At 39.2% G+C, this 22845-nt stretch overlaps 1 protein-coding gene across 2 annotated transcripts in view; it reads right to left on the reverse strand.

Moving 5' to 3' along the window:
* Window positions 1-22845, reverse strand: part of LOC126284412 (serine/threonine-protein kinase BRSK2) — a 1848446-nt gene that overhangs the window by 162713 nt on the left and 1662888 nt on the right. For both annotated transcript variants that reach the window (XM_049983324.1, XM_049983325.1), the window contains 2 exons: window positions 20514-20599; window positions 828-968 (listed from right to left, as the gene is read on the reverse strand). In XM_049983324.1, the coding sequence (XP_049839281.1) occupies window positions 828-968; window positions 20514-20599 (227 nt within the window). The remainder of the gene's footprint in view (window positions 1-827; window positions 969-20513; window positions 20600-22845) is intronic.

Raw genomic sequence — 22845 nt, forward strand, 5'->3', positions numbered from 1 at the left:
ATTTGGCCCCTTGCAGCAAATCTAGTGGTAAGGAACAAAGTCGTTTAACCAATCATGCATTGAGTTATGCCAGTGAGAAGGCACACATCCTGCTACCAAATCAAGTTCTGTGGTTAGCTTCTTCCAGTTCAGGAAAAGGGCCAAACTCTAGTGCATTAAGATAAGAAGCACCAGTTACAGTTGCTGCATGGAAAAAGAATGGCTCAAACTTTCCACTGGCATATGAGAGAAAAATTCAGCTTAAGGTAGTCCTGTTCCAACTGTACCATCTCGTGGGGATTTGTTGACTCCCCAGACGCACATATTACATGTGTTCACATTTCCACTTACATAAAATGTCAATTCATCACTGAAGATCTTCATTGACATGCAGCAAAGTTTTGTTTTGCAAAGTTGGCATGTAAATTATACACTGTAAGCTTTAGAGCTTGTAACAACTGCAAATGATAAGGACATAGTTGCAAACATCTCCTAAAAACAAAAGTCTCCACACAGACATCATTGGAAATGCTATACCACAACTACCCATCTGAACTGATTTCTTGGGGCTATGTGTGAAAAGGTCTCACTCATTCAGCACGTTCTTCGGTCACTCTTGGATCCTTCCATTCTCTTCCCTTTGCATGTGGGTACAAAAACAAAACTGTTTGAGTTGCTCTTTAATTTGATGTATTATTTATAATCGTAAGTTGAACATAATAAATGCAACAAAGCCTTAAAACCTGTATATTCATTTTGAAACACCATGTATATAGAGATGTTACTCTTTACAAGCATAAGACTTATGAATTTTATTACTTGAAAACATTGATTTATGCTTTCCTCACCAGATAGAATGGCTGTGGCAGAAGTCAAGGGCAGAAATTATCTGACGGAAAAATCTCCTTGCTTCCTTTGGAGTCAGACGACCTTTCTTCACCAGATAATCAAACAGTTCTCCACCAGATACATGTTCTAGCACCAAATACCTGCACAGAAGAAAGGACATAATGATAAATTTAAGACAATATTTGCGCATAATCAGCACCAAGTACTTGCTTTGTTCTTACCCTCTATATTTGTTTTCCAACATATTTTTCCACCTGACTTCTGTAACATTCATTGAAACACACAGATTTCAGTAATAAATTGAAATGTTTATGATTTTATTATGTAATTATTTGTGCGCTTTAAGATTTTCTGATTGTATTGTTTGTGAAAATAGATTTAGACATTCTGCAGAATCTTTCTGAAGTATTCATCAGATCATCTTCACTTTCATTGGATTGATGAAGAGTTGAACACATCCTCTCTAGTTTTTTAACTTTGTATAGAACTTTTACCACTATTTAGTACTATTCATTGCCTCTATAAGTCAGTTTTTCTATTCAAGATTCACTTCTCTGTTTCTCACTGATGTAAGCCTACATCTTGGTGTAGTCCACTGCTGGCTTTATTTTACTAATGTACTGCCTAGTATCAGTCTTTTACTTTTTTCCATCTTTAAAAGGTGCAGAGATATATGCCTCAGATCCTGTTAAGCATAAGATTTACATTTTTTATCATCATATTACCTAAAATCGGTTCTGAGACCAATTTGAAAATACAAATTTCTGTTTTCTCTTTCCACATCATGTTAAGAACAATAGATGTGGCTGCATTGAATGAATTCACAATTGAGAATAAGGATGACCATCAGTTGTAGACTGGAATGATGACAATGACAATTTGTGGTGGACCAGAACTCGAACCTGGATTTCCCACTTATTGCGAGCAGTTGCCTAGCCATTTGCCTATCCATGCATGACTCATGGCCAGACCCAAACTTCCATATGTCATCAACCATGTTCCTACTACCTGTGCTCATAGGTATGTTCCCATACAGGTCAGACGTAGTACTTGAAAGTCACTTGCCTGGTATCAGAAGCTCAATATGATATTGCATGCTTGCGTTATTCTGATTATGATGCGTGCATGTCCAAAGGATGCATGGTATTGCATAAATGTGGTTGGTTGTAGTATTTTCAAACTTAACTTAAAATTTTCACATTTAAAGTTAACAGTGGTTTCTCATAAATATTTAAGAAGGCAGCCACATGATTTGACAGTATGTGCTTTGAACTTGTGTCTGCTGTTCAAGGTAGTATGGAAAAGATTACTTGGACATCACGAGTTGCAGTGCACAGCATTTTCAGACACATCTTAGCACCGTTGATAGTTGCTATATTAAATGACAACTTGTTACTACTGTTAATAATGAAATTATCAGTGAATATTTTTACTTATAAAGATACTGCAAAATTCCACCTGGAATAGTAAAAATCATATCAGAAAACACAAACATTCAACATATAAAGAAATCATTGTGCAATAGATAGACACATAACCATGGAGTTAAGCCTCTCTCCTGACCTCTCGTCTCCCCTCCCCTGCCATACCCACAAAGTGGGAGGGTGAGGGCTACACTTTATCCTAATACAATGACACAACTGTGGAGTGGTTGGCTGAGATGGTGTAACCAGAGAGAGGGAGGATGAGCAAACCACGGAAAATGAGACAGAAAGAGAAACAATATGGAAAAAGTGTGAAGTTATCCCAACAGGCAAAACTCTTCCAAGTGCAGTCAAGAAGCTCACTGAGAGAGAGAGAGAGAGAGAGAGAGAGAGAGAGATAGAGAGAGAGAGAGAGAGATAGAGAGAGAGAGAGAGACAGAGAGTCAATAAAAGAAGCCTGTGTGAACTGCAACAACTCCTGCAGTAGTAGTAGTAGTAGTAGTTGTAGAGGGGTTTTGGGCACACGACAGCAAGGTCTTCAGTGCCCGTTCAGTAACATAGTGAGACGGGTGTCAAGAAAAATCCCAGAACAGGAATATAAAACGGAACAGAAAACATAGGTAACAATCGTTGAAAAACATGTGCTCACCCACACCAAAGCGTGGGATGAAGCAGAGCGTCAGAAAACTCCTGCTGTAGTGGTTGTAGCATGTAACATGGCATGTTGAACTCGACACTTTGGCTCCTTTCCTTAAAGCATCCTCTGATTCCGGATTAACACTTACAATACTTATCACACTCAGTTTTTAGGTATGTTAGCTATCTGATGATCAGACTATAGTAAATTAAATTATGGAAATATAATATAACTGAATAGATAATAAATCTACTCACCAAGCAATGACTGGAGAAAACATATATAAAGGTCAAATAAAGTGTAAGCATTTGGAGCCAGTGGCTCCTTCTTTGGGCAGAAGAGTTGAAGAGGATGGAAGAGAGATAAGAGAAATGAACTGGCAAGGTTTAGGAAATGGGGAGAGTTTGGAAAAGCTGTCCAGATCCATGGGTCATGGGAGAGTTATCCCACATGAAATGAGAAGGAAATACTGATTGTTGGCGACTGCACTAGATGAGGTTTGAAAACCTGAGAGCTTAAAGGAGGAAGATGGGGTAACAATCAAGACACAGATCACTGCAAAACACTGTGCAAGGCTTAATAACAGCAGAAAGCTAAGTGCACTTTATGTTGTAGAGGTGGAGGGTAGGAAGAAAATAATCAGGTCAGGAAACAAGCAAAATAGGAAACTAAAATGATGTGAAGAAAGGGATAGTTACTGAGAAGAAATGCTGAGACTGTGGAAATTAACATAAATTAAGGCCAAGAGGGTAGCGAGAACCAATGACATATTGTAATGCCAGTTCCCACCTGCAGTGTTCTCAGAAACTGGTTCCTGGGGGAAGAATCCAGATGGCACGTTTGATGAAACATGCACCGAGGTCATGACTGTCATGTCGTAGAGCATGCTCTGCAACAGGATAATGTGTGTTGCCAGTATATGCCCTCTGACCATGTTCATTCATCCTAACTGATAACTTGATGGAATCATACCAAAGTGAAAGTCTGAACAGTGTTTACATAATACCTGGTATGTGAAGTGTTGTTTCACGAATGGCTCTTCCTTTGATAGTGTATGTTTTGTCAGCTACAGAGCTGGAATAGCTGAAGACAGAAGAGTCTAAGTCTTACAGTGGGATGGCCACAGGGGTAGGAACTGCTGGGTAGTAAAACTGGTGCAAAAGGAACATAGTGTACGACAAGGATTTTGTGGAAATTGGAGCAATGCTGCAAAGTTATTCTAGGTGTTGTAGGCAAAATGTCAGGCAAAATGGACCTCACTTCAGGGCAAGATTTTAGGAAGTCATAGCTTTGTCAAAGTAGTTGATTAAAAATTTCAAGACTACAATATTCGGAGTAATGAGAGGTATACTCTTGGAGGGATCAGCAGTACAAATATTAGATATGAGGGCCTAAAAAATCTGCTTTTGAACTAGGTGGTGAGGTAATTACATGCAGTGAAGGCTGAGGTTAGGCTGGTGATGTACTGTTGTAAAGAGCCTGCATCTGAATGAATACTCTTGTCTCAAATGCCAAGACTGTATGGGAGGGAACATTTGACATGGAAAGGATAGCAACTGTCAAAATGTAAGTACTGTTGTTTGGTGGTAGGTTTAATGTGAATGGAAGTGAATAGCTGATACCCAGTGAGAATGTCAACATCAAAGAAACTGGCATGGGATTTGGGATAGGACCATGTGAACTTTAAATGGGAGAATGTATTTAGCAATTTTAAAAATTTTAACAGGTTAGCCTCATTATGAGTCTGTAGACAAATATGTCGTCCATGTAACTAAACCAAACCAGGGATGAAGGCTTATGGATCCCAGGAAAGCTCCCTCCAAGCAACTAATGTAAAGGTCGGCATTGGAAAGAGTCATCCTGGTTTGCATGGCCACCCACCTAGTCAGTTTGTACATTTGCCCTTCAAAGGCAAAGTAGTTATTGGTAAGTCTAAAGTTGATTACGGATATAATAGGTATTGAATTAGGTGAGCACGTTGGTTAAGATAATGTTTGTTTTATTTATTTATTGGAAAGGAATTATGATAAGTAAATATTTATTACAACAAAGTGTATTCCAGTTCACTCAATTTTACCACCACAGTGTATTAGAGGGCCTTGTTCAATGGAATTTAAGAATGGTTTCAGTAACTGTGAGGACATTTATAATGGAGAATATCAATGGTCAAGCAGGTATTGTATGTTCACAGCTGACATCTGTACACCCAAGGTACCTGTTCTGTTCACTGCTGCCACCCATCATCATGCTGCACAATTGTCTGAAGGTGATCACATTCTGTCTGAAATCAATTACTGAAGAGTATTCACGGAGCCACTCTGTAGCAATTCTGGACATGTGGGATGTTGCAGTGTTCTGCTGGAATTGCCCAAGTCTGGAATGCACAATGGACCTGAATGGATGGAGATGATCAGAGAGCATGCATATACAGGGTGTTTCAAAAATGACCGGTATATTTGAAACGGCAATAAAAACTAAACGAGCAGCGATAGAAATACACCGTTTGTTGCAATATGCTTGGGACAACAGTACATTTTCAGGCGGACAAACTTTCGAAATTACAGTAGTTACAATTTTCAACAACAGATGGAGTTGCAAGTGATGTGAAAGATATAGAAGACAACGCAGTCTGTGGGTGCGCCATTCTGTACGCCGTCTTTCTGCTGTAAGCGTGTGCTGTTCACAACGTGCAAGTGTGCTGTGGACAACATGGTTTATTCCTTAGAACAGAGGATTTTTCTGGTGTTGGAATTCCACTGCCTAGAACACAGTGTTGTTGCAACAAGACGAAGTTTTCAACGGAAGTTTAATGTAACCAAAGGACCAAAAAGCGATACAATAAAGGATCTGTTTGAAAAATTTCAACGGACTGGGAACGTGACGGATGAACGTGCTGGAAAGGTAGGGCGACCGCGTACTGCAACCACAGAGGGCAACGCGCAGCTAGTGCAGCAGTTGATCCAACAGCGGCCTCGGGTTTCCGTTCGCCGTGTTGCAGCTGCAGTCCAAATGATGCCAACGTCCACGTATCATCTCATGCGCCAAAGTTTACACCTCTATCCATACAAAATTCAAACGTGGCAACCCTTCGGCGCCACTACTATTGCTGCACAAGAGACATTCGCTAACGATATAGTGCACAGGATTGATGACGGCGATATGCATGTGGGCAGCATTTGGTTTACTGACGAAGCTTATTTTTACCTGGACGGCTTCGTCAATAAACAGATCTGGCGCATATGGGGAACCGAAAAGCCCCATGTTGCAGTCCCATCGTCCCTGCATCCTCAAAAAGTACTGGTCTGGGCCGCCATTTCTTCCAAAGGAATCATTGGCCCATTTTTCAGATCTGAAATGATTACTGCATCATGCTATCTGGACATTCTTCGTGAATTTTTGGCGGTACAAACTGCCTTAGATGACACTGCGAACATCTCATGGTTTATGCAAGATGGTGCCCGGCCACATCGCACAGCCGATGTCTTTAATTTCCTGAATGAATATTTCGATGATCGTGTGATTGCTTTGGGCTATCCAAAACATACAGGAGGCGGCGTGGATTGGCCTCCCTATTCGCCAGACATGAACCCCTGTGACTTCTTTCTGTGGGGACACTTGAAAGACCAGGTGTACCGCCAGAATCCAGAAACAAATGAACAGCTGAAGCAGTACATCTCATCTGCATGTGAAGCCATTCCGCCAGACACGTTGTCAAAGGTTTCAGGTAATTTCATTCAGAGACTACGCCATATTATTGCTATGCATGGTGGATATGTGGAAAATATCGTACTATAGAGTTTCCCAGATTGCAGTGCCATCTGTTGGTGACAATTGTAACTACTGTAATTTAGAAAGTTTGTCTGCCTGAAAATGTACTGTTGTCCAAGCATATTGCAACAAACAGTGTATTTCTATCACTGCTCGTTTAGTTTGTATTGCCGTTTCAAATATACTGGTCATTTTTGAAACACCCTGTATATGTGTCACCTGTCTGAGTTGTATCTAGATGTATCAGACGTCCCATATCACTCCACCTGCACATGCCTCACACCATTACAAAGTCTCCACCAGCTTGAACTGTCCCCTGGTAACCTGCTGGGTTCATGGATTCATGAGGCTGTCTTCATACCCATGTACTTGTCCATCTGCTTGATACAACATGAAATGAGTTTCATCTGACCAGGCAACATATTTCCACTCGTCAACAGTCCAATGTCAGTGTTAACAGGCCCAGGCGATGCATAAAGCTTTGTGTCATGCACTCATCGAGGGTACACAAGTGGGCCTTCAGTTCCAAAACCCCATATCGATGATGTTTTTGTTGAATGGTTTGCATGCTGACATTCGTTGATGGCCCAGCATTAAAATCTGCAACAATTTGCAGAAGGGTTGCACTTCTGTCACAAGGAACAATTCTCTTTGGTCATTGTTGGTCCCATTCTTGTAGGATCTTTTTATAGGCACAGCAATGTCAGAGATTTGATGTTTTACCCGATACCTGATATTCACGGTACGCTCATGAAATGGTCATACGAGAAAATCCCCACTTCATCACTATCTCAGAAATGCTGTGTCCCATTGCTAGTGCACAGACTATAACACCACATTCAAAGTCACTTAAATCTTGATAACCTGCCATTGAGGCAGCAGTAAATGATCTAACAACTGTTCCAGACACTTGTCGTATGTAGGTGTTCTGACCACAGTGCTGCATTCTGCCTGTTTACATATTACTGTATTTGAATATGCATGCCTATACCAATTTCTTTGCTGCTTTAGTGTATATTATTTTTCATTGAATCTTCCCTGCAAGAAATTTGTAATAAACTAACAATTTACCCATCAGAATCATTGATACAGTTGAGCGAGTGTTTAAATATTGAATACTAGATCAACCTGGGATGAAGAAACAGGTTTTCTTGGAAAAAGTGTTGATGGAGGAAAAAGAGCATGACATGCTAGCTCTGTGTCTGGATATCAATGTTAAATCTCTGAAAACAGAACTTCAACTCTTTCGTCTATGATACAACATAAAATGCCAGAAAGACATGAAAGATGTTTTGGTTACTATGAAAAAAGAAATTCAAGAGTTATTTGCTAATGTTCAAGCATTAGTAAGACTTGAGCTTGTGTACCCCGACTCAAGCAGTGAAGTAGATTCCTCTTGATGACTGAAGAACTCATTCACATAACAGTTTGCAGTGTGTCCTAGATGTTGTTGAAACAAGTAGATTTTATAAATGTTGCTAGTATATTTATATCCAATGTTGACAACAGGAGAAATGTATTTCAATCACTTTAGATTGAACTTTATATAATTATTGTGCCTCATACTCTTCACACCATATTTCACTTATCAAGGGTTGGGTTGGGTTGTTTGAGGGAAGAGACCAAACAGTGAGGTCATCAGTCTAATTGGATTAGGGAAGGACAGGGAAGGAAGTTGGCTGTGCCCTTTCAAAGGAACCATCCCAGCATTTGCCTGAAGCAGTTTAGGGAAATGATGGAAAACCGAAATCAGGATGGCTGGATGTGGGATTGAACTATTGTCCTCCCAACTGCAAGTCCAGTGTGCTAACCACTGTGCCACCTCGCTTGATTCACTTATCATTTCTGACTTTTTAAATACTTACGTTTTTATCCCTTGTTTTCATAGTTTTTTGTTTCTGTTTTTAAAAATATTTTCAATGTTTGAAAAATAAAAAAGAATGAACAAGCACATAGACAGGATGAATTAATGGCAGATTACAAAAATCATAAGAAATAAATCACCAGCTGGTAAAAAAAAAAATATCAGCTGTCCAAGGAAAGGATGGACTGTGTAACAGGACATCCTCCTCTAGTATTACTTTTCCTTAATAGTAGTTGTCAATGGCAGTATTATTTGTCAAATTTTCGACAGGTCAATATTATCTCGAGTGCTTTTCTGGAAACTTGTATAAATTTATACACAATATGCTATGTTTCACAATAAAACTTATGAAAAGGAATTACTTTATTTTCAATGTTACAATTGATAAGTACTAGCTCTGAATGTACAGTTAAAATTATTTTTTAGAAACATTTGAAATTACAACATCTAAATTTTCTGTTATTTATTATGCAATCTAGTACTGTTTACTGGTTTATTTCTGGATTCATTTACGAAATAATAATCAAAATTAATAGAAATTCATTTGTCAAGAAAAATTGTAAACTTTATGGAATAAGATTATTATCACAGAGTGAAGTAGTAGTAAGCATGCCTCTGATGTGATCAGATGTGTTTTGGACAAACAATTTAATTTTGGCTCCATTAATGTGAAAATTCAAAAGACTGTATGATATACTAAAATGTATATTAACAGAACAACAGAAATTCTGCAGCAACAATCTTCAAATTTATTTGGATAAAGTCAACCATGAGGACCTAAAATATGATAATTTAAGCTTCAAGAATCACACCCCTAGACAAGAAGAACTGGACCTACTCTACATAGAAAGCTAAGTAATCTAGAAAGTTTATTGTAATCTTCACTCCTCTCAAATTTTTCATAAAAGACTTCGCTTATTGTGGACAATAGCTGCAACTACGAAGGAGGGGGTAGATTACAATTGAGAACCTCAGGTATGGAAGGTAACAGACTTTAGTCTAGGAAGAAAGGATGATGAAGAAGAAGACTAAACTAAATTAAACTGTAAAAATAAATATTATTAAAATGTACATAAGTACTTATGTATGTTACACACCACATCATAACCATTGGACTGATTTCAACCTAACATGGTATGCATATCGCTTACTGTCTGGAAAGAATCATTGTTGGGTAAGAACTACTTACCTGTGAAAGGGGAGACTGTGGGTGTGAAAAAGTAGTGTAGCTCATTATGCACAAATTTGCAGGCTTCATCCATCCAGTATTTCAGAATGAGAGCACATAGTGACTTAGAACAAACTGTTCACATAATTTAAAACCTTTATGAAACTTTTTCTTGTTGATAAGCTTGACAAAATGATAAAAGTAGAAAATTTTATCACTACTACATTTTTGCTGTTCATGTATCAAAACTGCCACATGAGACATGGTTTTTTGATTTATTATTTCTTTACTACTAATTGTATTTATGACATGTTTTGCTGACAGTATTCACATACACTACTGACTAAACTTGCTAAATTATATAATTGTTTAAGACATAGTTCAGGAGAAATGATGTCATAAACCCTAAGATATTTGATAAACTGTCACATCATGCAAGACAGTTACATTTGTTTCTTCTTTTCTACTAACTCTATTCGTAACAAATTTTATGTACAGTGCCCACATATCTTACTGAATGTATCTACAAAATTATATTAGAATAGTTCAGGAGATATGACCTAATAAACAGTGAGATGCATGAAAACTGTTGCAATATGTGTGACTTTTAATTTATTACATCTTTACTATAACCTCTATTTGCAGCACATTTTGCACATAGTATCCAAATATACCAATGAATGTACCTGCAAAATTATATCATTGTGTAACACAATTTTCCAGGAAATATATCATCACAGAGTCTGAACTGCATGAAATTAAAACTTCATCATGAAATTTGCTATAGATATAGGTGAAATACGTGTACAAAAAAAAGTGTGAAATAGGTTAAATAAATACAAAATATATGTGACACATGCATACTTGGGCAAAGCTGTGGCTACAAGCTCCTCCTAAACCCTTGGATCAGTTTCTACCAAATGTGGTAAACCTATTACTATCTGGAAACAAATACTTGGGGGGGGGGGGGCTAAGAACCAGCAACTTCCAACTGGACAGGGAGGAGGGCTAAGGAGATGTACAACAAGGGTGAAGAAGTAGATGTACAAAGAGGGGGGAGAAGGAGGTGGACTAATGAAAAAGACCTGTTGAGGCAGTGTAGATACCTAACTAGTTTCCAATGAAATTCAAGCACAATTTGCTTTGAGAAACTATACAATTTGAAATAGTTTCCTCAATTGTTTATGACATAATCCATAATAATCGTACACACACTGTTGATAAATTTAAATGTTAATATTGTATAACTTTTTGATACTTTGTAATGGTAAAATACGTTATGATCTAGGCTTAAATTGGCTCACTTTAGGAGTTTTAATTGCTACTAAAATATATTGTTGAGACATCTAGAATGCTTCCAAAAGTGGGTTTAGGTCCTAATTTTTTCAACTTCTTTCAAGGGGATCCCCTTGTGATCTATACCCTGCCTTTGGAATTCGATTACTCGATAAATAGTACAATTCTCAAGGCTGTCAATTCAACTAAGTACCTGGGTGTTAAAATTACGAACAACTTCAGTTGGAAGGACCACATAGATAATATTGTCGGGAAGGCAAGCCAAAGGTTGCGTTTCATTGGCAGGACACTTAGAAGATGCAACAAGTCCACTAAAGAGACAGCTTACACTACACTCGTTCGTCCTCTGTTAGAATATTGCTGCGCGGTGTGGGATCCTTACCAGGTGGGATTGACGGAGGACATCGAGAGGGTGCAAAGAAGGGCAGCTTGTTTTGTATTATCACGTTATAGGGGAGAGAGTGTGGCAGATATGATACACGAGTTGGGATGGAAGTCATTACAGCATAGACGTTTTTCGTCGCGGCGAGAGCTTTTTACGAAATTTCAGTCACCAACTTTCTCTTCCGAATGCGAAAATATTTTGTTGAGCCCAACCTACATAGGTAGGAATGATCATCAAAATAAAATAAGAGAAATCAGAGCTCGAACAGAAAGGTTTAGGTGTTCGTTTTTCTCGCTCGCTGTTCGGGAGTGGAATAGTAGAGAGATAGTATGATTGTGGTTCGATGAACCCTCTGCCAAGCACTTAAATGTGAATTGCAGAGTAGTCATGTAGATGTAGATGTAGATGTAGATGTACTGAGCCCCCCACCCCCAACCCCACCTCCCCCCTCGTTAATTTACTGCTCACGGTGCCTGTGGCAGGAAGAAGGTAAAAAGTGGAAGTGCATGGTTTGGGTAGGGTGAGAAGTTCTATGAATCCAGGTGTTCATCCTTGTGAGAGGCCTGAAGTTTTAAGGAGGGACTGCAGATCAGTTTCTGTCACAGGGATGGGATCTTGATGGTACATGCTGTACATAGAGGTATCAGACAGCTGGTGTAGACCCACACTTACATACTCCCATCTATTAAGTACCACAGTAGTAGAGACCTTGTTTGCTGGGAGGATATCATGGAGTCATCAGTTTTTAAGAAACAAAGGGCCTGGCGTTCAGTGTTTGCTGTTGGAAAGGTTTTGGGACTGGGTTGCAAAGTGATATTTCCAGTGTGTGTATGATTATTATGGACTATTTGTGAAGTGTGGTGATGGTACTCACTATTCCAGAGAGTACCGCACTAGAGTTCTGCACGACCAAGTAAGCAAGCACAAAATATGAGATGGGGCAAGCACACCCTAACTGGATAGGCTGCCCGCACTAGTTCTAGTGACTGAGCACAGAAGCCATGACCGAATACGTAGCACATAACTTCAAACACATTACATGTGTCATTATCTGTGTGAGACTGCAGCCAGTATGGACTTCTCATTTGTGGCATGTCTCTCTTTGTAACCATGTATAGTGAGGAAGCCAGTGCAGTAAGACATAAGATTGAAACCAATGTTTACACATTGAAGAAATGGGAAGGTCTAAAAAGCCAAGCATGGAGTACATTTCTGTTGGTTGTAGATGAAAACAGTGCATCTACTGGGTACGTATCATGCATAAACTGCTCCACGCTATTGTGTTTACAGTCAGGAACCACACATTTAAAGAAAAACAGTTGCAAGAAACCTCACAAAGATACAGCTCCTTTAGGGATACTGGCAGTAATATAAAAAAGTATTACAGCAAAGTGTGTTGCAATGTGTGCTAAAGATATGAGATCTTTTAATGCTGTTTCCAGTGAAGGTTTCAGAGAACTACACAAAAAATTAATACATCTAGGTGCACATTATGGAGAAGTTAACGTGGCAGATGTCATGCCACATCCCTCTACTATAAGCAGACATGTCAAAGAACAAGCTGTTGCAATATGAAATGGCATAATGCCTTCTGTTATTGTGGAAGTTGTTAAAAAAACATGTTCTGCGACAGTGGACTGATCAGGTGCACTATTTGATGCTTACAACACATTATATTAACACAGATTGGTCTCTTGTGAACAATGTTTTATTTACAACAAAATTCCCAGACTTTAAGAAGACAGGTGTAAACATAATGAAAGAAATTGAAGAGAGGATGGCTGATTCAGACATTTTGCCGGACATGTTGCACAGTTTTGTTTTTGTCTCCGACCAGGGTGCCAATGTAATAAAGGCTTTGGAAAATCACGAAAGGGTCCTTGTGCTGTTTATTATGTAAACACCGCACTTAGTTGTACTTTCGATGAAGATAACTTCTTCTTAAATCTTGCCCCGAACATCGCATCAACAATAAATACTGCAAAATGCATTGTAAGGTACATTAAGAAAAGTGGCCTCTGCTCTGCTTTGAAATCATCATTGAAACAAGAGGTCTGCACATGCTGGAACAGCTTGTACACTATGCTGAAATCCTTGCACACTCAGTATAAAGAAGTTGCTGCTTTGGTGACAGAAAAGGACTCTGCTTGCAAGGATATGATTACGAGCTTGCAGGATAAATTGTGCTTTATCTGAGACCAGTTAAATAGGCCACAGATGAATTAGAAGGTGAAAAAGAACTGACAGTCCAGTTAGTTTTTCTTTGGCTTCACAAACTGCAACAAATTTGCAGTGTCAATGACACTGACTGACAAGTGAGTAATTACTGCAGTTAAAAGCACTGTTTCATTATGATACACGATAGATTTATAATTAACTAGAGTAATTGATGTGTACTAACAGATATGTATTTTTTAACAGGAGGTACAAAGGATTAAAAATCTAACCTTGACTTTTGTTTGTGAGAAGATTGTGATCACTTCCAGGCATAAAATTGCTACGTTTCTTTGGCTGTTTACCGTGATCTTAATATGCTTGAAATAAATGAAAAGCAGGAAATTCTTAGCAATTTGTGACAAATGTGTGCTACTTACACAGGTACAACATGCAGTCATTAACATAATCATTTTTGCATAGTTAGTGGATAGTGTATTATAGAGAAATGGGAATTTTATAATTTGTATAATATTTCATTAACGTAAAACACCTAATTTTTATGGGAACATTTTGACGATTTCCACTTCAGTTCTGTATTACTTGTCTCTTTTGTTTATTATGATAGATCCTTAAAGTATTTTGTCATCACCACCCAGAAAGAGAGATCATTTCAAGGAATGGAGGAACAACAGATAATCCACAGCAGATGCAGTAGATCTCTACATTTTAATGCACCCTGGAGATGATGATGACATCTTAAAATGGTGGAGCAGACATGAAACAGATCTGCCAGGCCTGGCTGCAGTTGCAAGATGTATTTTATGTATCCCAGCAACAAGCACACCTATTGAAAGAAGATTTAGTAAAGCCAGCATGTTACTAACTGGTTAATTGCAGCCAATTAAATTCGGAACGCGTTAGTAATTTACTGCTGATCAACAATAACTATAATTTTGTTTCTGTTGCAAATACGTGAAAAGTCTGGCAAGTTATGTCTGTAAATGTTTAATGTTCTTTGCATGCTTTCTTTATGAAGATAGTTGTCTTCTAGATTACAGGGACAGCACTTATTTACTTTTTCCTCTCAATGAAAGAAAAGATATATCTTCTGTTTGGAAATGAGACTGGTCTTCTATCTGTGATTGTACTGAAATATCATTTTACTTTCCCAGTGCTTTATGAATTTAGCTGTGTCATGTACTCGTTCTTGGTAACATTGCTTTTGTATTAAAAGAGAGAGAAACAGAGATAAATACATTGTGTGTGTGTGTGTGTGTGTGTGTGTGTGTGTGTGTGTGTGTGAGAGAGAGAGAGAGAGAGAGAGAGAGAGAGAGAGAGAGAGAGAGAGAGAGAGAGACATTGGATTTTTACAGTACAGTGCAGCGACTTGGGGAGAGGCAAGGTGAGACATCAGCAGTGACCAGTCATGCTCGGTTATCCACATGTCTGGAATCCAGACAACAGACATGGGGCTAGTACGTGACTGAGCCAAGTCATATGGGGCCGGACACAAGCGGCTCGGTCCCCCCCTCAACAGGTGAGCCGTGACAGGTCAAACATTGAGCATTGCAGCACACTATACCACACCACAATAGATAAACAACACTCAAAAACATTCATAATGCAGTAGCTATATGGGTTGGCAGTACAAACTATACCAAGGTTCATCAGGGGCAGCAGCTGCCGACCCATGGGCATCACATATGTGGATAGTGACTGGTTGATGCCTCATTAAATACTGGAGCACTGAGCAAAGGCAGACAGTTCTCTTCAGTGCACTGAGTTTTGTACAGTCTCCAGTTACTGACATGTGTACAAGCTGCAGTGTTAGTCCATTGTGTCTGATACTTAGGCTACATAGTCATCGTGGGCCAGCTCTGGACTCTATGTAGGCATCACTCAGAGGAACAGTGACAGGATTTTAATATTTTAGAGGACTTGTAATAATTTCAAACACCTAAGAAGCATCATTTAAGTTGAGTATTTCTTTGTATTTAATAAATATCATTTTATTACTAATTGTTGGGAATTTTTTCTGATTGAAGATAACCTACACCATCCTTCTTCAATCCAGCATGAAGAAAAGTAGGATCTTCACCAAAACAGCAGATTTTGAGCTGAAAGTGATATCTTTGGACAGTACAGACAAGTCAGGAGGGAAGAGTGCCTTAAATAAAAGACTGTGAATATTGTACTTATGTGGCTGGTTCTTATGATCTGTAAGTCTGTGGTGAAGTCCAGGATATGTTAATAAGGTTAGCAAAGCTCAGTTTGTCAGAGAGGAGTGGTGGTTGATAGTGTGGTTATTTATGGAGCTGGAGAGTGACAGGAAGGAAAATACCACTTAGAACAGCTTCTTGAGGTGAACTCTGACCTGCTGCAGTTTGAATTTAGCTTGGCAGATGATACCATCCAAGGAAACATAAAGGGCAGATTACTACAGAATTATGAAGGTGAGAAATCTGGTGGAGTGGAAAATGGCAAATAAGACATATAGGTCACAGATTAGCTGGTTAATTGCAAGAGATTGCTGCACTTGGAACTGTAAAAGAAGGGGGTGGAGTTGAATAACATCCAGAAGTAAGGACTTTAAATGTTAGGATAACTGCAGATTCCAGGAAACAGAATGTGAGACCTTAGTTTTGATAGAGCAAAAGCACATTTTTGAAAAGACCATACAAAATATGTGATGAGAGTCATCATGTCAAGAGAGGAGGGTTAGGAGTAACAGAATGTGAGACATTAGTTTTGATAGAGGAAAAGCACATTTTTGAAAGGACCAAATAAAATATGTGATGAGATTCATCATGTCAACAGAGGAGGGTTTGGTGTATTAGTGATGAGGGGAGTGGCAAAACAAAATTAGAGGGGGAAAAACAAGAGAAAGAAGGAAGACAAGCACAGAAAAAAACAGGAAGTTGGAAGTATATAGAAAAATTTGCACAAAAATCATGAGAAAAGTAAAGAGTACAGAGGAGGTAATTAGTGCCCAAGTACAGAAGAGTGGGTGTGAATTTCTTGTTAGAAAAGTGGGCTATAAGATACAAAAAAATATGACAGTAAAAATTTACAACAATAAATTGCAAGGGAAATGTCATGGAAAAGACATGAAAACAGACAAAAGTTTAAAAACACAGCAAACAGAAAGAGGAAATCAGTGGAAAAAATGGAATCTACTGTTCTTGGGAAATGAAAGGATACTGGAAATAGCAGTAACAGTCAATCAGTATTGTTTGGTGAGAAACAAATGCTCCAAAAAATGAAATAATAAGATAGAACCAAAGTAAGTGACAGGTCAGGAAGAGAAGTGCTGTCAAATTTGCAAATAAATCAGTGAAAAACCATAAATGAAGTGCTACATGCAAATTCATAAATAACAGTGGACTCATATAAGTGCGCAGATCTGCCTACGTAGATCAACACCTTCAACCCATTACATGCAGTCTCCCATCCTTCATCAAAGACACCAACCACTTTCTCGAACGCCTGGAATCCGTACCCAGTCTGTTACCCCCGGAAACCATCCTTGTAACCATTGATGCCACTTCCCTATACACAAATATCCCGCACGTCCAGGGCCTCGCTGCAATGGAGCACTTCCTTTCATGCCGATCACCTGCCACCCTACCTAAAACCTCTTTCCTCGTCACCTTAGCCAGCTTCATCCTGACCCACAACTTCTTCACTTTTGAAGGCCAGACATACCAACAATTAAAGGGAACAGCCATGGGTACCAGGATGGCCCCCTCGTATGCCAACCTATTTATGGGTCGCTTAGAGGAAGCCTTCTTGGTTACCCAAGCCTGCCAACCCAAAGTTTGGTACAGATTTATTGATGACATCTTCATGATCTGGACTCACAGTGAAGAACAACTCCAGAATTTCCTCTCCAACCTCAACTCCTTTGGTTCCATCAGATTCACCTGGTCCTACTCCAAATCCCATGCCACTTTCCTAGACGTTGACCTCCATCTGTCCAATGGCCAGCTGCGCACATCCGTCCACATCAAACCCACCAACAAGCAACAGTACCTCCATTATGACAGCTGCCACCCATTCCATATCAAACGGTCCCTTCCCTACAGCCTAGGCCTTCGTGGCAAACGAATCTGCTCCAATCCTGAATCCCTCGACCATTACACCAACAACCTGAAAACAGCTTTCGCATCCCGCAACTACCCTCCCAACCTGGTACAGAAGCAGATAACCAGAGCCACTTCCTCATCCCCTCAAACCCAGAACCTCTCACAGAAGAACCCCAAAAGTGCCCCACTTGTAACAGAATACTTCCCGGGACTGGATCAGACCTTGAATGTGGCTCTCCAGCAGGGATACTACTTCCTAAAATCCTGCCCTGAAATGAGATCCATCCTTCATGAAATCCTCCCCACTCCACCAAGAGTGTCTTTCCGCCGTCCACCTAACCTTCGTAACCTCTTGGTTCATCCCTATGAAATCCCCAAACCACCTCCCCTACCCTCTGGCTCCTACCCTTGCAACCGCCCCCGGTGTAAAACCTGTCCTATGCACCCTCCCACCACCACCTACTCCAGTCCTGTAACCCGGAAGGTGTACACGATCAAAGGGAGAGCCACATGTGAAAGCACCCACGTGATTTACCAACTGACCTGCCTGCACTGTGATGCTTTCTATGTGGGAATGACCAGCAACAAACTGTCCATTCGCATGAATGGACACAGGCAGACAGTGTTTGTTGGTAATGAGGATCACCCTGTGGCTAAACATGCCTTGATGCACGGCCAGCACATCTTGGCACAGTGTTACACCGTCCGAGTTATCTGGATACTTCCCACCAACACCAACCTATCCGAACTCCGGAGATGGGAACTCGCCCTTCAGTATATCCTCTCTTCTCGATATCCGCCAGGCCTCAACCTCCGCTAATTTCAAGTTGCCGCCGCTCATACCTCACCTGTCTTTCAACAACTTCTTTGCCTTTGTACTTCCGCCTCGACTGACATCTCTGCCCTTACTCTTTGCCTTTAAATATGTCTGCTTGTGTCTGTGTATGTGCGGATGGATATGTGCGTGTGTGTGCGAGTATACACCTGTCCTTTTTTTTCCCTAAGGGAAGTCTTTCCGCTCCCGGGATTGGAATGACTCCTTACCCTCTCCCTTAAAACCCACATCCTTTCATTTTTCCCTCTCCTTCCCTCTTTCCTGATGAAGCAACTGCCAGTTGCGAAAGCTCGTAATTCTGTGTGTGTGTTTGTGTGTTTTGTTCATGTGCCTGTCTGCCGGCGCTTTCCCGCTTGGTAAGTCTTGGAATCTTTGTTTTTAATATATGATATCATTACTAGAAAAGACGTAGGAACGAGAGGTTGGTTAATACAGATAGTACAGGTAAATTGAGCAAAATCACTCTTAATGTGAAAACAGAGACAGTTTGCTCAATATAGATGACAACAAAGAATGACAAGAGGGTTACATAAGAAGTGTTGATTGCCGCAAGAGCAATATTATGTATTCTCATCCTGTCAGGTAAGTCTCCCCCGAGACAGGGTTCTGGATGACTTTTCCGAATTCTCCCCATTTCCTAAACCTCGCCAGTCCTTTTCCTTCATCCCTCTTCCTTCCCCTTCAGCCCTTTTCCCAGTAGGTGGAGCCACTGGCTCCAAAAGCCTGCACATTTATTTACTCTAAATATATGTTTTCTGCTGAAACTTATTGGCAGATTAAGACCGTGGGCCAGACCGAAACTCGGACTTGGGACCTCTGCCTTTCATGAGCAAGTGCTCCACTGATTGAGCTGTCAAAACAACTCATGGTCCAGCCTCACAGCTCTACTTCTTCCAGTACATCATCTCCTACCTTCCAAACTTCACAGGTCTCCTGCAAAACTTTCAAGATTATTAGCCCTGGAAGAAAGGGTACTGCAGATACAGGTTTTAGCCACAGGCGGGGGGACGTTTCCATAGTGAAATTTTCACTCTGTGCCAGATTGAGTGCTGATATAAACTTCCTGGAGGATTGAAACTGTGTACTGGGCCAAGACTCAAACCCAGGACCTTTTCCAGGAGTGATGGTCTTGCAAGTTTCGCAGGAGGACTTCTATGAAGTTCGAAAGGTAGGGGACAAGGTGCTGGTGGAAGTGAAGCTCTGAGAAGGGGTTGTGAATTGTGCTTGGATAGCTCAGTCAGTAGAGCACTTGCCTATGAAATGTAAAAGTCTTGAGTTTGAGTCTTGGTCCAACACACAATTTTAGTCTGCCAGAAAGTTTTTTACCTGCACTGCACTGCAGAGTAAAAATTTCACTCTGGATGTTTTCTCCTGACGCCACTTGGTGAGTTGATTTTTTATTAGTCCAATTATATTACATTTTAAAAGAAAAGCCAATTATTTTTATTGATAAATTAAATTATGTGATAAGCTGTATGGAAAAATGAAATTGTTACTGGAATAAATTAAAGCCTAATAGCTATGAAACTGCGTCTTATGCCATGTGTAAAGGATGATTACTGTAATCCTGGAAGAAAAAGTGACACTACCCTGAAAAAGTAAGGACATAAAATAGAACAGTTTCCAGGTGCTACACCAACACAACGTCTTAATTTTCAGTATTGCAGAGACAGATCTTTCTAAAGTCCTGATTATTGTTATAATTTCAAAAAATATATATGTTTGTGAGCGTACACAAGAAAATTTCATCAAGTCTCTGACTTTCTTGCTTTGCAGATGCTTTTGTGATTAATGTTGTTGATAGGTACTGCAAATTCTAAATTATGCTGTTACCAAAAATATAAATATTACTCCATGATCCCCATAATTATTACTGTTAATAAATATGTTTAATGTAGAAAGTTATGGTTATTTGATGTCAGTTAAGAGGCTAGTGTGTTAGATTAAAAATATTAGTAAAATAAATATCTACCACTGCATTTGTACTTTGATAGAACTAACATGATAGTGATATGATTTGCAAAACTTGAAACAAAATATATCTTCTCTTTATTTTCATTACTTACAGGTATTTCTTGTTTTCATAGACATCAGACAGACCAAGAACATGTGGATGGTCAATCAGCTTCATAATGGCAATCTCTCTCTCAACCTAAAATGACAAAATAATCATTACAGCATGGTATTTGCACTGACAACTAATTTATAAACTGCAGCTGACACCTGAAAGAGGAATACATATAAGTTAAATCTTTGAAGGTACAAACATAGAATACACTGGGAACTGTGGTTGCCTCCAAAACAAAATCTCAAAGCAGGCTGAAGATATAATTGATTACACTGATTTATGACTGTTTCATATTCATATAAACTGCTCAAAAATTCTGGACTACCCTCATCATCTGCATAGTTGGTGTGTGTGCTTTTTTGAGGTGGCACATTGTGACCATACATTATCAACTTGAAAGACTGAATGTGATTGTGACTAGTCAAAACCTGTAGTGTGACACTGCAGGATGTCGCCTCATCTGGAGGATTGACACTGGAGCTGTTGCTTGAGCATAAGTGCCCTGATCATCTTGCAGAGAGCATGCCAAGGGTGATCAAAACATGATAAAATGTTTCATAGTGTCTGCTTGTGGATGATAGTACACAAGCCTTACTAAACTGAATCCAAGAATCTTCTGAGTGAAAAGCATGTTTCACAATGGCTGACTGAGTGCCTCTCCCACTCTACAGTTGCCCTTGTGATCTTTGAGGATACCATCAAAGTAGATAGCAAAGGCTGTACAGAGAGGCCATAGAAATTACTAAATGTCCAAATAAATTTAATTGTAATAATGAGATGTGAAACTGAATGGTATCTGGTTTCAATTCCTGAAGAAGATGTGTACATCTTCCAGGAAGGGGTGATAGCAGTACTGAATGACAGCAACTGACAACAGCTGCAGGAGCATGCAGAAATTATATTTTACTTGTCTGTAGCTAACCATGGTGTACATCACACCTTTGAAACAGCTACAAACCCCTTCTCTCCACCCCCTTTTCTCTCCCATAATGCCCCCTCCTTGAATATGTCCTCTGCAGATGTGGATGAGATAGTGAGTTTCAAAAATAAATTAATCTTACCATGACTTAATAGCTTGGAATATTTTAAAAAGTGTGACAAATTTTATTAGAATAACTTTGATTAATAAAACAGTTTTTCCTGATAATTAAAATGTAACTAAATACAGTGACTGTGACTATGGTTTGCTTAAAGTAATGTAAGTAAGACAGTAACATATGGTGCACTAGGAATATGCAATATCTGCTTTAATTATCATCACATGTGTCAGTCACCATTTCATATAATCTGATTTTCTCTCTTGTTTCATACTCTGTAATGAACATAAAAATTTCTCAAGAAAATGTTTAGCTCTACCTACTTAGTTGTGAAAATCTGGCAGTTTAGATTTGAGGGGAATAAGGGATGAAAAAATAAGCCTTATGAAAAAGGAGTAACTTTACTGTGAAATAAAGAAAGACAATAACCATTATAAGGGCATATGAGGTCAAAACTTTGGATTTAAATAATAAATTCATTTTCAGTTTAGATTTTACAATAAAACTTGTTTTACTGAAACTTAGTGCTACAAAACCAATTACAAAAGTAACATACAAGGAATGAAAAAACGACTGCTTTCATAACTAATATATGCCATAATGTATTAGTTATGATTGTTTTTCACCTAGAAATATGTCATATGGTGAGATGTTTCAGTTAGCTCTGTCAACTCATGAGGAAAACACTCGATCACACCCTCTCAGATTTAGTAGTAAAGTGGCCTACTGTATAGTCTGTCAAAAACTGAATGTGGATCCAGCATGAAAACAGGAAGAAGAGTACTGAGCTGTGAAAAAAGAAGCAAAATAGAAGCAATGAATGGTCCAAGCCTAAGAGCAAATCTTAAGAGTCACATCATTGTGGTTGTATAGTCATGGTGTTGGACTGCAAAGCAGAAAACCCATATTCTAATTCCCTTGTACCTCATTTCTTCTTTTTCTTCCCCCCACAAAGTTATGAACTGACCACCCAGCTATTGCATGTCTGTCGTCCCTCTGCAGCGTTGACAGTTGTCATACTATGTGTTGGTAATACAATATGAATAATGTGGAAAGAAAGTATTACCATCATAAGCAAATGAAACGAATGGTGATATCAGGTGAGATGACACACAGATCTCTCACAGAAAATAAAACAACAAATAAATGGATGTGAATTAAGTTACAACAAAGTAAATCAAGAGCAAAAATTTTCAAAATGGAAGGCATGATTCGTAACATGTGGTACATGTCTAAAACAAATAGGAGGAACGTAAATCTGGAGGTCCCTTCCTTACACCTTGCTGTTGCAAA

Source organism: Schistocerca gregaria, chromosome 8 (genome assembly GCF_023897955.1).
Source record: "Schistocerca gregaria isolate iqSchGreg1 chromosome 8, iqSchGreg1.2, whole genome shotgun sequence".
Classification (NCBI taxonomy): Eukaryota; Metazoa; Arthropoda; class Insecta; order Orthoptera; family Acrididae; genus Schistocerca; species Schistocerca gregaria.